Source organism: Nyctereutes procyonoides, unplaced genomic scaffold, assembly GCF_905146905.1.
Source record: "Nyctereutes procyonoides isolate TBG_1078 unplaced genomic scaffold, NYPRO_anot_genome, whole genome shotgun sequence".
Lineage (NCBI taxonomy): Eukaryota > Metazoa > Chordata > Mammalia > Carnivora > Canidae > Nyctereutes > Nyctereutes procyonoides.
The window spans coordinates 17964211-17978686 of NW_026575049.1; the positions used below are offsets into that span (position 1 = coordinate 17964211).

The 14476-nt window shown below is 50.9% G+C and overlaps 1 protein-coding gene across 1 annotated transcript in view; it reads right to left on the reverse strand.

Moving 5' to 3' along the window:
• Window positions 1–14476, reverse strand: part of MOV10L1 (Mov10 like RISC complex RNA helicase 1) — a 69854-nt gene that overhangs the window by 36107 nt on the left and 19271 nt on the right. The window contains 8 exon segments of the mRNA XM_055328553.1: window positions 61–131; window positions 437–614; window positions 6669–6783; window positions 9186–9234; window positions 9237–9379; window positions 10441–10570; window positions 10986–11209; window positions 11710–11853. Coding sequence (XP_055184528.1) covers window positions 61–131; window positions 437–614; window positions 6669–6783; window positions 9186–9234; window positions 9237–9379; window positions 10441–10570; window positions 10986–11209; window positions 11710–11853 — 1054 coding nt within the window.

The window sequence follows — 14476 nt, forward strand, 5'->3', positions numbered from 1 at the left end:
GTTGACCTCTGACGGGCTGGAAGAGTTGGCCCAGCAATAAAGATCAGGAGCGCGGCTCACCTCAATCACATAGCCGATGTACTCGATGACATGTCCATTGTACTCTTGAGTTTTTAAAATCAGCTTATCACCTAGTTAAAAAATATAGTGCCACATGTAAAACTACAAAATCCCCAAATTTTGCTAGTTCTCTAAAATTAAACACTTTGAAAAAGTAAAACAAACATCACTGGGATGAGCTGCTTAAAACCAGCATCAGAATGACCAAAGAGAGGTGCTGGATGCATGGAAAGTGCTGACCAAGTTTTACAGAAGATTCCAACCCAAAGCAAAACGAACGAGATGTAACTGGAGTGTTGCCAGTTGCGACATTCTTTCCCTGACAGGGGATCCACGTCTGGTCCACCAAGTAAAACGGGACCTGTAACAAACCCACCTGCATACAGAGAAGGCCTACTTTCAGCCAATCCTGGGACCTCCAGGACCAGCAGGTCACCATTTCTTTTCAAGGTGACACCACTCATGTTGTATTCTTTCAGTTCTATTTCTGCATGAATCTCCTCAAGCCAGAGCAAAGTCGAAAATTTTTCTTTGTAGTTCGACATGTTCAAAAGCTGAAAAAAACCCCAGCAAGTTAGTGAGAGCAGAGTCATACATCCAATACACCCGTGGTCCAGGAAAGCAGCAGCTCTGGAGGTGCTAAGTCAAAGCTGCTGAAACTCAGCAAATGGGAGATAATGGCTTTAAAACACTGACCCCCAGGCTGTGCAGGACAGTGCTCCTGAGGTTGGGAGACTACCTCCGGGAACCGCACAACTGCCCTGGCTACTGCCTAGACAGAGTTTCTAGGCCCTGATGCAGAGAGCCCAGGGGAGCTGTGTGGTCTCTGCTTTGAGGAGACGGAGCTGGGGTCCGAGGAGGCCAAGGGGGCAGAGTGCCAGGAAGAGCGAGCAGCACAGAGAAAGGTTTGAGGAGCTGCAGAGGGTCCCCTCCGAACTCTCAGCTGAATGCTGGTCAGTGCGTGAGTGCAAGAGCCCATGTCAGGTTGGGACATCTATCTGATGAGACAAGAGCAGGGTTCCCCAACCCAGGCATGATACCTGGGCTGCACTCTCTGGGGTGGGGGCCATCCTGTGCACTGTAGGGTACTTAGTGGCACTCCTGGCTCCTACCCACTTGCTGATACTAGCACCCCCAGTCATGACAACCAAAAATGTCTCCCAGGAGGGGAACTGTCCCCTGTTGAGAACCACTGCATGAGAAGGAATAATTCCCAGAGCTCACACGGGGCCGAGAACAGTGTGAGTCCCAGCAGCCCAAATGGAAAGGCTTGTAATACATGAGACATTGGACGGAGTATTCAGAAGGGTATTAGCCCTAAGTCAAATGCTATTCTGGTCCCACCTAACAAAGCCTTAAGGCCAGGCTTCAAAGTATCCAACTGTTTCAAAGTAACTTAACTGCACCCCAGAATAAACCTCAGAATATTCTCAGGAACAGAAAAATAAGCCAACAGCCAGCAAGGTAAAATCCAGAATGTTTGGCATCCAAACAAAGATTAACAGGCTTAGAAAGAACAGAAACCACAAATCATAATGGGGAGAAAAACCTCTTAGCAGAACCAGAACTGACCCATGTGACAGAACCTGCAGACTAGGACACTGAAATGGCTGTTATTCAAAGAGCTAAGACTGAGCATGTGCAGCAGGGACACAGAAGATTTACAAAAGACCCATGCTGAACTGCTGAAGATGGTAACTACCGTAAGCAACATTAAAATACACCGGATGGGCCTACACATTGCAAAGGAGAGAACTAGTGAACCTGAGCACTGGCAACAGGCATCTTCCAAATGCAATGTAGAGAAGACCGAGGAAATGTGAGCAGAGTGTCAGCGAGTTGTGGACGGCTCCAAGTGACCAATACACAAGCAATGGGAATCTGCAAAAAGGGCCAGGCAGAAAGAGAGTCTGAAGACAGAATGGTCAAAAATTACCCAAATTTGAAGAAAACTAAAAGCCCACATATCCAGGAAGCTCAAAGAACCCCAAGCCAAGAAATGAGAAGAAAACTATATTAAGGCAGATTGTAAATTGAAATTTTTTAGAAAAAGAAAAACTTAAAAGCTGCTAAAAAAGTACACATTATATGCAAAACAAACGGTAAGAAAGAAAGCAGATATTTCATTAAAAACACAGTGAGCTGGAGACAGCAGAGCATCATCTTTAAAGTTCCAGCCCAGAATTCAAGACCCAGCGAAAATCTTTCAAAAATGGAGGTAAAATACTTTTCCAGATATATAAGACTGTAAAAACTGGTCACTCTGGGGCCCCTGGGTGGCTAGAGGTTGAGCGTCTGCCTTCAGCTCAGGGTGTGATTCTGGGGTCCTGGGATGGAGTCCCACATTGGGCTCCCCACAGGGAGCCTACTTCTCCCTCTGCTTGTGCCTCTGCCTGTCTCTCATGAATAAATAAAATCTTAAAAAACAAACAAACAAACAAAAAATAACCATCACTCACAGACAAGCACCACAGATGTTTGTTTACCTTGCTCTGTAAGACCCCAGGTGTCTGGGTCCACATGAAGGAGTGAAGAGCACCAAGGATGGGAACTATGTGGTAAGCCTCAAAAAATGCTTACACCTTTTACTTTTTAAAATATTTTATTTATTATTCATGAGAGACACAGAGAGAGGGGATGGGCAGAGACACAGGCAAAGGGAGGAGAAGCAGGCTCCATGCAGAGAACCCAATGTGGAACTCAATTCCAGGACCCTGGGATCATGTCCTAAGTCAAAGGCAGACGCTCTACTGCTGAGCCACCCGGGTGCCCCAAAACACCATTAAAAAAAAAAAAACCATTTTATTTATCAGAGATAGAGAGAGCGAGCGAGCGAGCACGAGCAGGGGCAGAGAAAGAGGGAGAAGCAGACTCTCCACTGAGCAGGGAGCCCGACATGGGGCTCCATCCCAGAACCCTGGGGTCATGACTTGAGCCAAAACCAAGAGTCAGAGTCCAGAGTGAGATGCTTCATCAATTGAGCCATCCAGGTGCCCCAAGAAATGCCATGTTAAACACTCATCAAAAGCAAGCTGCAGAGGGGTGGGTGTTGGGGCTCCTCGCTCAGCAGGGAGTCTGCTCAAGATCCTCTCCCTTCCTCGGCCTCCCACCACCCCACACCCCCGCCAAAAAAAACAAGCTGCAGAAGCAGCATCGGTATCACACAGAGTAGATGCCAGAACGGAGACTACTAGGGACAAAGCAAGACCTTTCATGTTAGTAAAGGGGCTCATCAATCAATCTGACATAGTAGCCATCAATGTCTATGCCGCTAATTATAGGACTTCTGTATAGGGAGTAAAGGGCAACAGAAAAAAAAATAAGGATCAGAACAGATATTAACAACAAAAACAAAAAAAAAAAAACCCAGAAAAATAGACAGAAATAAAAAAAAATCAAAAGCTGGTTCTTTGAGAAGATTCGTAAACATTTATAAACATCTAGCCAAATTGACGAGGACAAAAGAAAACACATATTAATATTATAAACAACTTCATGTAAATAAATTAGACAACTTACACAGCAAAACTCCCTTAGAAATAAAAGCCACCAAAGCTCACTCAAGAAACTCCACTTCTGGGGATCCCTGGGTGGCGCAGTGGTTTGGCGCCTGCCTTTGGCCCAGGGCGCGATCCTGGAGACCCAGGATCGAATCCCACGTCGGGCTCCCGGTGCATGGAGCCTGCTTCTCCCTCTGCCTATGTCTCTGCGCCTCTCTCTCTCTCTGTGACTATCATAAATAAATAAAAATTAAAAAAAAAATTATTTAAAAAAAAAAAGAAAAAAAAGAAACTCCACTTCTTTATCACTTTTGAAGAAATCAAATTCCTTTTTTTTTTAAAGATTTATTTATTCATAAAGATACACAGAGACAGGCCGAGACACAGGCAGAGGGAGAAGCAGGCTCCTCGCGGGGAGCCTGATGTGGGACTCGATCCCAGGACCCCGGGGTCACACCCTGAGCCAAAGGCAGACGCTCAACCACTGAACCACCTGCACAGCCCAAAATCGAATTCCTAATCAAAAATCTTCCCACAAAGAAAACTGACCCAGAATGCCTTCCTGGTAAATTCTGTCAAAAACTTAAGGAGTAAATGATACCATTTCTACAAAAACACTTTACTAATTAAAATGAGGAGAACACCCCAACCATTCCAGGAGGCCCACAATATGCTCCTATCAACACCAAAGAGGTCACAGAAAAACCACAGCACCACATCTGCCGTGTAGACACAGACACCCCAACAAAACCTAAGCATACCAAACGCAACTCCGTGTGCACACATGCACGAGTACGGACCACGGCTGGGTGGAGCTGACCACAGGAGCATGAGGCTGAGTTAACTTCTCACATTAACACATCACCCTCAAGAGAGCCAGAAAAAGCAGCTGAAACTCACCTCAAGTGGACACCCGGGTGCCCTGAGCACACTTCACAGTGTAGTGCGACGCCTGTAAGAACACCACGGCCAGGCAGTGCGCCTGCCCAGTCCCCTGGCCTCTGCGGCCTGGCACGTTCTGGACACCTCACCTAAACGCAATCACGAAGCGTGTGACCCGAGGGGAATGCACTGGGACACGCTCGCTGAGTGGTGACGACAGGGCACCAAGCAGCTCCGAGCGTGGGGGTTTCCTGCTGTTGCTGTGACGGACAAGTGGGCTGCACATGTGTGGTCTCACCTCACCCGGGGGAAGCCCAGCTCTGGCTGGGGCTGCTTCCTCTGGGAGGCTCCCAGGGAGAACCCCGTCTTCTTGCCTTTCCCACTCCTAGAGGCACTGAATCCCCCTCCCTCACCAGGTGGCCAGTCCGGGCCACCTCTCTCCCTGACAAGGCCCACTGGGCCACCCAGAAAATCCAGGGTCATACCCCCGACCTGCCGAATCTCAAAATGAAATAACAACCTGAACCAAAGACCCAAACCACCAAAGGAGAAATACTTTGATTCTATTCACACAGATTTCTGAAAAGGAAACCACCCTCTAGAGACAGCAGACAGTGCTAGGCCTAGGGACAGGGCTGGGGGAGGAGAGGGGTCACTCGGGGACGCGGAGGGCAGATGTGTTCACCATCCTGACCGTGGTGAGGCAGTGGGCAGGGGTTGGAGTGCTCTTCCATGAATGCACCTTCCACGGATGCAGGCTGCCGGATGTCATCCATGCCTCGGGAATGCTGATGAAGGGACGCACCTGCGTGCCGGGTGCACCTCAAAGGCAGGTGCAGGACTAAACACATCACACAGGTGGAGAACCTGGGAGCCTGCAGCCACACGGCACTTTCACCACCGTCCCCATTCTTAGTACTGCCCAGCAGGATTGCGCTACATTCTTGTGCCCGCACAAGGAAGGTCCCTTCCCAGTGCCTAGGCTCCCGTGGCTGCGTCTGTACCAGCAACAGACACTTGGTCTCCAGGCGACCCCCTATTTCGAAGGCTGGTTTGCTGCCTCGGAACCTAGCTCAGGCCTGGAACTCGCTCAAATACCGAAACGCCTTCCTGACATGACAAGCCTCCCTGCATCCACCCTCTGCACCCTGATCCTCCCATGTGGCCAGGCCAGCGCCCAGGCAACGCAGAGCCGCCCCTCCTGCCTCTGTGTCTCAGTGTGCCACTTGCTGTCTGCAGTATCTCCCTCCCTCTTCCAGAGCACCAGCGAGTCCTTGGGGAGGGGCACCTCCTGCCCATGCCCACCTGCGGTGCAGCATCGCGGGAGCTTCTCCTGCCCACCCTGCTAGGGGTCCAGAGCCCGGCTGACAGGAAGACCACCCCTCCCCTGGTCCCCAGCCTCCTCCCAAACCTTGTTTCCTCTGTGTACGCCCCTTCTCCATCTGCTCCCTCCTGCTTCATGCCCTCAACCCATGACAGACTCAAGGCTGGCTCATCCTCGACAGAACGCTGGGAACCAAGTCTTCCTCCAGCTGCCATCCGGTCTCTCGTCTCATCACCCGGATGCTGCACAGGCCCACACCCTCACCGCTGCTCAGCTGCTCCTCAGCCAGTAGACCCCCAGGCCCCATGGGAAGTGCCCTCCTGCACAATGGGCAGCACTCTCCCCTCTAACAGCAGATGTGATGCTTTCCTTGCTCCTGGACTTGGCTGTCCACTACACACAGGCACGTGCTCTGTCGACCCCCAGCTCCTCCTCGTGCCGCCCCGCCCCTTGTCTGGCTTTGCCACCACCTGTTAACAGTGCACAGGCTGGACAAGGCTTCCTCCCATGAGCTCGACAATAAGCCTGAGCACAAAGCAGGAGCACTGCCACACAGGGTGGGTGATGTGAAGGCGGTCGTGTGTGAGGCCTCCTCCTAACCACCGGACCCTATAGCTTGAGGGCTTTCCCACACACGTCCTGCCTTCCCAGGTGTTCAGAGTTTTATTCTGGATGGAAAGCCATTTGGAGGCAGGCCGCTGGCCTAGCAGAGACAGGCTGGGCGGGTGACAGAGGGCAACCACACACGTGGGGTCAACAGCAAGGAGTCCCTCTCTCTCAATGACCTGCTATTTCCAGATGTCCATGATAGAAATGAACCAGTCTGAGCAGGGTTCATCCTCAGTTTGTCAGCAAAAGCTCAAGTGTGGCAAAGAGTATTTCATATCAAATACGTTTCCTACCTCTGCAAGTAACGGCTGAAAAGTCAGAATGTCGATTTTCTGTTCTACACATTTCTTAAGTCTATCTGGTATTGGATACTGTGGGAGAAAACTTGGAAGTTGTCGTCTTGAATTCCTTTAAAAAAAAACAAAACAAAAGCACAAGTCAAAGATAATTGTTAATGACCCTGCATGTCATAGGAGCCGTTCTCACTCAGACATCCTTTCCCACTTCAGAAAAACTAAAGGTCCTTCCATAACCCAGTATAAATGTGAACTGCTGCCATCAGTCTGGAGTTTACAAACTTACTTCAGCTGCTTTGGGATCCTTCCACCACATCAGCTCTCGAGGGCCCTCTCGTGTCCTCCAGCAGAGAACAGCAGGGCTGCCTGGCCCAAGACTCCCTCAGAACCAGGGAGCGAAAACCACTGTTCCTGAGACCCCACTCCGGTAACTCCCACTGCAGCCCTGCGCCTCGGAGAAGCAGCTCCGCTCCCGCAGGCCGTGGAACAGCGCAGGCTGCTCCATCTGGGTCCTGCCGCCCTGTTTTTCAGCCCGGGGAAATTCGGTTTTACCCTCTGGCTTCGGTCTTTCCCCAGGAAGGGCTGTGGAGAGGAGTCACCGAAGTCGGCCACCGCCAGGATGAAGAACGTGCTACTGCTATGGGTCGGTCTGACAGAGCACAAGAAGTGACAGGACAGGAAACAGCCAGGGGAGGCCCAGTGGATCTCTGATCTCAGGCTGTCACCCTGCATGCAGTGAAGAAAAGCACTCCTGCTCCATCCTAAGTCCTGCTTCCAGCTCTCACCTGACGGGGGGTGGGGGGGCATGCAGCCCCAGGCCCTTCTTCCAGGCACCTCATTTGGATATCCCAGTGGCTCAGCTCTGGACAGGAAGGCTGCTCAGAAAGGTACTGTGGCAGAAACGCCCCCGAAGCCCCAGAGCCACTACTACTACTAGCAGCACCTCGCACCTGAGACACGGGTTTGCAGCGAGGGTTTCCACCAAAGGACGTGTGTGAAGTACATGTGGAGAGGCATTCCGTGAGTGACAGCGAAGTGTTAATTACCAGTATGAACACGACAAACGGGATGGGACCATCAATACATACATATTTAGGTAAAAGGCCTCAACGGTCTTACCACATGGTCTGTCTGTAGCCCAGGGTAGCTGGAGACTCTGCGGAAAAGGTCCTGGCACAGAGAGAGCCTCCAGAGACTGGCTAGCAAACACACAGCGCTGTTCTGGGCGGGGAGCAGGGGCAGGTGTCAGCAGTTCCAGGTCCCTAACGTGACAACAGGAGACCCTACCTCCTGTTTTAGAGACTCTTCCACACAGTGACCCGTGACAGCTGAGCAGGGGGCTCAGCAGTTGGTCTAGTTGGTCTAGTTCCCTCTCTAGTTCAGTCAAATGCCAACTAGCAAGCTGCTTGCTATACCACCACCTGACAACCTGGGCTCCGTAAAGCTCCTATAGTTAAAATGCAATCATTTAGGACATTCCGCTGCCTGCAGGCCCCAGTAACGCTGGTTGCCCCGGCCTAGGCTCCATCCCCAGGGGCATATCCTTTCCATGATGGATGGTTCTCACAACTTACAGGTAACTACTGATCACTCTGTAGAAGGAACTGGACGTTTTACATATCTTACCTCATCTAATGCTTGTAACCATGTGAGGGACACTATCATTTTACAAACAAGAGCAGGATTCCATGAGGCTAAGAAACTGGCCCAAGGTCACACAGTGCCTGGTAGTAGTGCTGGTAGTAGTGCTGGATTCAAACAATGGCCTAACTCCAAAGCCAACCACTTCATACTTTGCTAACAGAATTTTTCTTTAGCCTGCAAATTAGTAGAAATCCGTAATACCTTAAGTTATTACTGGGCAGAAATGTGATTTGAAATTCAAGATTTTCCAGTATTAGAAGAGAAGTATCTATCCTCCAGTGGATTCTGGGCAGTACTCACATTAAACCTGTCAGTTCCTATAGCTGTGGGTGAGCTTTCACATCACAAAATGAGGAAATATCCTTATAGCTCAGATTCTTCCCTATAGCTCAGATTTTTCCAGCACCGAACTGCAAAAATTCTGATTTTCAGAGATTTTTCAGTTTAGCAGCTACAGAGCATGTGGACCTGTAGCACTTGCTTGAGGCTACCACCCCAGTCCCCGACCAGTCACATTTTGTGGACCTCTTGCTGACTGGTTCCTCTGGGTGCCCGTGTGGGATGCAGGATGTCTGGGTAGATGGGCCAGGCTGCTGGGAAACACGAGATGAGGCAGGAGCAGCTGGGGCACACTGGTGGCCCAGGGGGCCGTGGCTACTGCTCTGTCCTCACATAGTGGGGCCCTCCTCAGGCACAGAACTCTAAGAGTTTCATGAAAACTCCTCCCTGCAAGTTCGATGACGGAGGTGCCTGACGCAGCTGCCCCCCAGCTTTATCCCAGGCTGCCTGCCTCTCTTCAACAACCACGTGGCCTACTCATCTCTCACACCACGAGCACACATTTGAATTCATGTTTTCTGCTTAAAGTACCTTTTCTGTGTGGTCACAACAACTGTAGTTTTTGTGGATGTTACTGTGGGGAACTCTTAGACTTTTTCCAAGAAAATGGTTCTCGGACGGCTATTAGCAACTCCTCCCCACTTATGACATTGACTTCAAGGAACCGCCCAATTATGAAATTGGAGAAGCAGATCAGGAGAAGCTCCTTGCAGCGGCCAGAATTCCTGGAAAAAACAAAAAGCAGTTTGATTTTAGTCATAAATAAGATAAGCAGATCCGATGGAATTCCCCTCTGTACACGTATGGAAAGTTGGCTACAAAACCAGTCACCCTTAGTTTTCAATAATTTTCTTCAGAGGAGAAAAATGAGCTTTCTAAAATAAGAATGTTTTCCCATGATAAAAATAAATCAGCCACTTAAACTATTCTGTGATTGTCCAACTTAAGAACAATAGGAAAGACACCGTCAGTTCTTAAGTTTAAATGAGAATTGTGTAATGTTACCAAAAATATCCTGCTTTTACTTTGCTTTCTGCCCAGTTTCCTGCTGCTGCTCTATGCAGGCTCTCTTGGATGCACTACACTGTGTTCTGTACTGTCACGTTTAAAGTGCTGGCACCACACGCTCTGACTGAAGGAAAGGTCACCGTGCTGTGAGGACCGAGGGCCTGAAGCAAGGTGGTGGTTTAATCAGAGACACATTAAAAAAAAAAAAATGGAATTAGCAACTGTAGAGGGCTGCTGAGAAAGGAAGAGGCCTGCAGCCCAGATGCCCCAGAGGCAGGCCCAGCAGGCAGGGCTGGGGAGCTTAGGATTCAGGGCAGGAGGCAGGGGAGGAGGAGGACTGTGAGGGCTCCCGGCCAGCTCCACACAGTCTGCCCAGGAAGGGAGGCCCCAGCCTCCTGCCCCCTGGAGCCTGTACCCAGGGCTGCTGCCCAGATGGAGACGGAGGGGCAGGAAGGCCTCAGCTGAGGGAGCAGGAGGGAAGGCGAGGAGCAGTTGCCAAGGGGCTGATGGCAGACTGAGCTGAGCCCAGCAGGCTTGAGGCTCAGAAGCCGGGGTGATCGGGTGGGGCAGCTTGTCAGGCTTGGGGAGGCAATGCCTTGGATGGTAAACTCACTCAAGCCATTTTCTCCATCAGTGCTTTTCCTTGTGCTTTGTCTCATCCGAACAGTTATGAATACTTTTATAACCTCCAACCTAGAATTATCACCCATGAAACCTTAAAATCCAAACATACAAATGTCTCCAAAGGAAACTCACTCCAAGCCCTCCAGGCACGTACTTTGCATCACACACAACCACAATCGGGGCTCTTCCACCTGGAGGGATGAGCCCTCCGGGCTCCAGCTTTGTCACCTGCTTCCAGGGCTTCCTCTCTTCTCCGTCCCCACCTTCTTCACAGGCATGGTCATCTGGGAGGAGGAATTCAAATCCAGTATCAGATCAGAAGCTGAGCGGTCTCCGAGAGCGGTGGCAAGCCAGTGACAGTGCATGTGCACGTAGTCAAAGCACAGGACAGTAGGTGACAAAAACATCAGTGGACAGTGGGCGGCCCTTCCCGAGTTCAGAACCGCTCACAGGAAGCAGCACATCTGAAGCACTTCTGGGTATCTGTCAAGCTGTTTTTATCCCTCTCCTCATTCCCAAAACATCAAACAAGAGCCCAGAACCAAAACAGCTGGGAGCACACACTGCTGTACCAGCTGGAGCACGCCAGCCACTCGGCCCCCAGGCCCAGGCCCCAGGGACAGCAGCAGCCTCCCTGTCATGCAGACCCTGCAGGGCTCTCACCGGTGGACCCAACACGGTAACAGGAGGAATGTCTACCTGGACAGACTTCCTTCTCTGATGCCTGACAGGCTGGGTTTTCTTGGTAGCTCTCTAGTGAGTTAGCAGTTTCATCTGAAAAATTCTTGCTCTCCTTCTCAGGAACAGGAGACCCTACTGGGCACATGAGAGTTTTATCCAGCATTTGGAATCTGAATTGTTTAGCTTTATCCCAGCCAGCCAGTTTACAGCTGACTAAGTTTTGAGGAGTATCTCCTTTATTCCTGGAAAAAGAAAATCAGCCATGAATACAGACAAGATCCCTGAAACTGAAATAATTGGCTACTGTAAAATACAGAATTCAATCTTTTGAATGAAAAACAATTATAAATACCTTTAAGAATATAAGTAAAGAGGCTATTTCAGGTGAAAAACTAAAAGACCTTCATAAAGGAAAAAATTAAAGTTGGTTCTACAAAAATCTTTTTCCTTTTTTTTTTGGTTTTTCAAATTCTTAAATTGTAATTTAAAACCCATTGACAAGGACACCTGGGTGGCTCAGTGGTTGAGTATCTATCTTCAGCTCAGGCCGTGACCCTAGGGTCCCGGGATTGAGTCCTGCATGAGGCTTCCTGCATGGAGCCTGCTTCTCCCTCTGCCTGTGTCTCCGCCTCTCTCTCTCTGTGTCTCTCATGAATAAATAAAATCTTAAAAAAATAAAACCCATTGACATAATTTTATTTTATTTTTTTTTGACATAATTTTATATAAGCAACAAACTTACTCTATCCAGATCACCATATTTTTACTTCCTCCTTCCTTTAACGTTCCAAAATTTGTCATCCTCGTGACTTCAATATCACCTTTGTTTTTCAGTAAAAGGGCTCCATAGGACTCATCGGTAGTCTCTTCAAAGGCAGCGGGGTCCCTGGGGAGAGCACCCACAGAGACAGCACCATCACTGTGGCAGGCACCCCACAGCGCCACCACCCGCACGCATCGACCTACCCAGGGTCCACCGTTAGAGGACAAACCTGCTGTCAGTCCCCCAGGGACAGGCCACAGACCCACACAGAGCTCCCACAACACTGAGAATCTCTGAGAAGGACAGCAAAACATCTTGAGGAAGAAAATGACAAATTCTACAAGATCTAGAAAACAGGAAGCGATGTCACCACGGTGACATCTTGAAGGAGTCCCTGACTGTGGGAACAGAGTGTTCAGTCCTCTCCTCTGCAGGCTGCCAGCAGGGGTGAGGGAAGGCACCAGTGCTTCTTTACTCTTCCTCCACAGACCCTGTGTCTCCCCTCAGTCCGCGGACACTGCTGGGAAGCCGGACCATGTCCTCTTCCCTGCGCGCCCACAGTGCTCCTCTAGACCGGAAACCTGGAGGCACTCCCCTCCCAGACTGCAGCTCCCTTCAAAAGACGGGGCCCTGTCCACAAACTCAGTGACATTCTGTAGCATGCCGGGACCCTCCTCAGCCAGCTCCTGCCCCTCACACCCTTCCTGCCCACGTGCCTCCCACTCTGTCACCCCCAATCCTTCCTCTCTCCTCTCATCCAGTCCACATGGGGTGACAACAGTTGCCCACCCCTCTTCCCGTAGCTCCCACAGCTCCCACAGTCTCGCCTCTGCCCTCACCCCTACCCCAGACCAGAGAGGCCATGGAGGTTTCTGGCTCAAGCCATCCAGGGAATGGGGATGGGGAAGACTTGGGGCAGGAGGAGCTGCAGCTGGAGGAGAGTGGACGTCCCGCCTCACACTCATGAACTGGTGCTCTTCCAGACATTCAACTAGGCAGCGGGTCTGCGGGGAGCGTACGCACGGGACTAATGCTGCAGAGTCCCAACCAGCTCCTGGAGAGACTCACACAGAGCCCCGCTGCCCCCAGGCCTCTACCAGCAGCCTCCCCTCGGGGTCAGGAAGCCATAGCGAGTGACAGCCCTTAAACTCTTCAGGGCAGATACATGGCTCTTCTTTGTCCAAGGCAGCACTTCTGGGGCTGCAACAGTGCTTGGCACACTGGGCTTCTGCTGAAGGGTAGGACGTTCATTCCATTATAAATTAGGAAATGGGAGCTGACTGCTTCACTGCCTGGGAGTTCCCGGGACCCACACATTGCCCTCATCCACTACTCATCCTCTAAGCCCCCACTCTGACTAGGAGATTACAAATTCACAGGATTTGGGACTGGCTCACCCCCATCCTGGCCTGCAGAGATGACTACTAGAGGCATTCAGAGAAGCCTCAGGCAATGTGCAGGGATCAGAGTGTCTCCTCCCCAAGGAGAATGAGCACTCCCCCAGACTTACAGCTGCGTAGGGGCCACCTGAGGCTCCCCAGCACCTGACCACCCCACCCCTGGTAGGAGGCCGCGCGGAGCATCTCCAGTCACTGCCATGCTTTAGCTCCTGCCCCAGAACGGAACGCGGGACTCGTGGCGAGTGACAGGTGCCCCGGCCTTGCCTCCAGGAGGCAAGCGGAGACCGGCCTCCCGCTGGTTATTTCCTTGACGTGTACGGAGGGGATCTCGGCTGCAGAACAGAAACAATAAAATGACAGCACTGTCTTACGTGGGGGGGGGGGGTCATGCCCCACCCATTCCATTTAACAGATACTAGTCCACACCTACCCTGAGCTACCACTCCTCTCGAAAACATAAATACAAAAACCATAGAGCATGTTAAGAAGTGCTTAAGGGACTCCTGGGTGGCTCAGTGCTTGAGCATCTGTCTTTGGCCCAGGGCAAGATCCTGGGATCCCGGGATCGAGTCCCGCATCGGGCTCCCCACAGGGAGCCTGCTTCTCCCTCTGCCTGTATCTCTGCCTGTCTCTCTCATGAATAAACAAAATCTTTGAAAAAAAGAAAGTGCTTAAAAAACCCACATCAGACTGAACAATAATGATCTAAAACTGGATACAAATGCTAAGTCATTCCAAGGAATACACTTGGACCCTGAGATGGCAACTATTTTCCCTGTGACAGTCGGCGAGGGGCAGGACTGGCCACCATCCTCCTGGGCCCATGGCAGTCAGGAGCCCAGGTAACTGCAGTGTCATTTTCAAGCATTTCTGGGCTTAAATGAAGAGTCAGGGAAGCACGTGTTTTCATGGCACAGGTGTTTCCTTACACTGTACATGTAGCTCCAGGGGACCGTGATGCCTAATGTGGGAAGCAGGCCTCCCAGCTTCTGCCCCAGGGCTTTTGGCTGCTTACTACCAGGAAGATGACAGAACTAGTGGGGAGTCCAAGAGCGTGATGCAGACACAGGGAGGAGCCGCTCTACTCCTGTGGTACACACACTGGGCAGTGAGTTCCTGCCACGTCTCATATGCTCACACTACTCAGTCCATCAGATGGAGCGAAAATCCAACCTCCTGTGCCTGCCAGGCTGTTGTGGGTGGTGAGAGGAGGTAAGGGCCGTGTATCTGGTTTCATTGTCCCACAGATGGGCCAGAGTCATTCCGGGCAAAGCAGGGTCCTGTGGGGCAGGGGCACTGGGCGCTAAGTGGCCAAGGATGACAGCATCTATTGGATGGTGGGATAG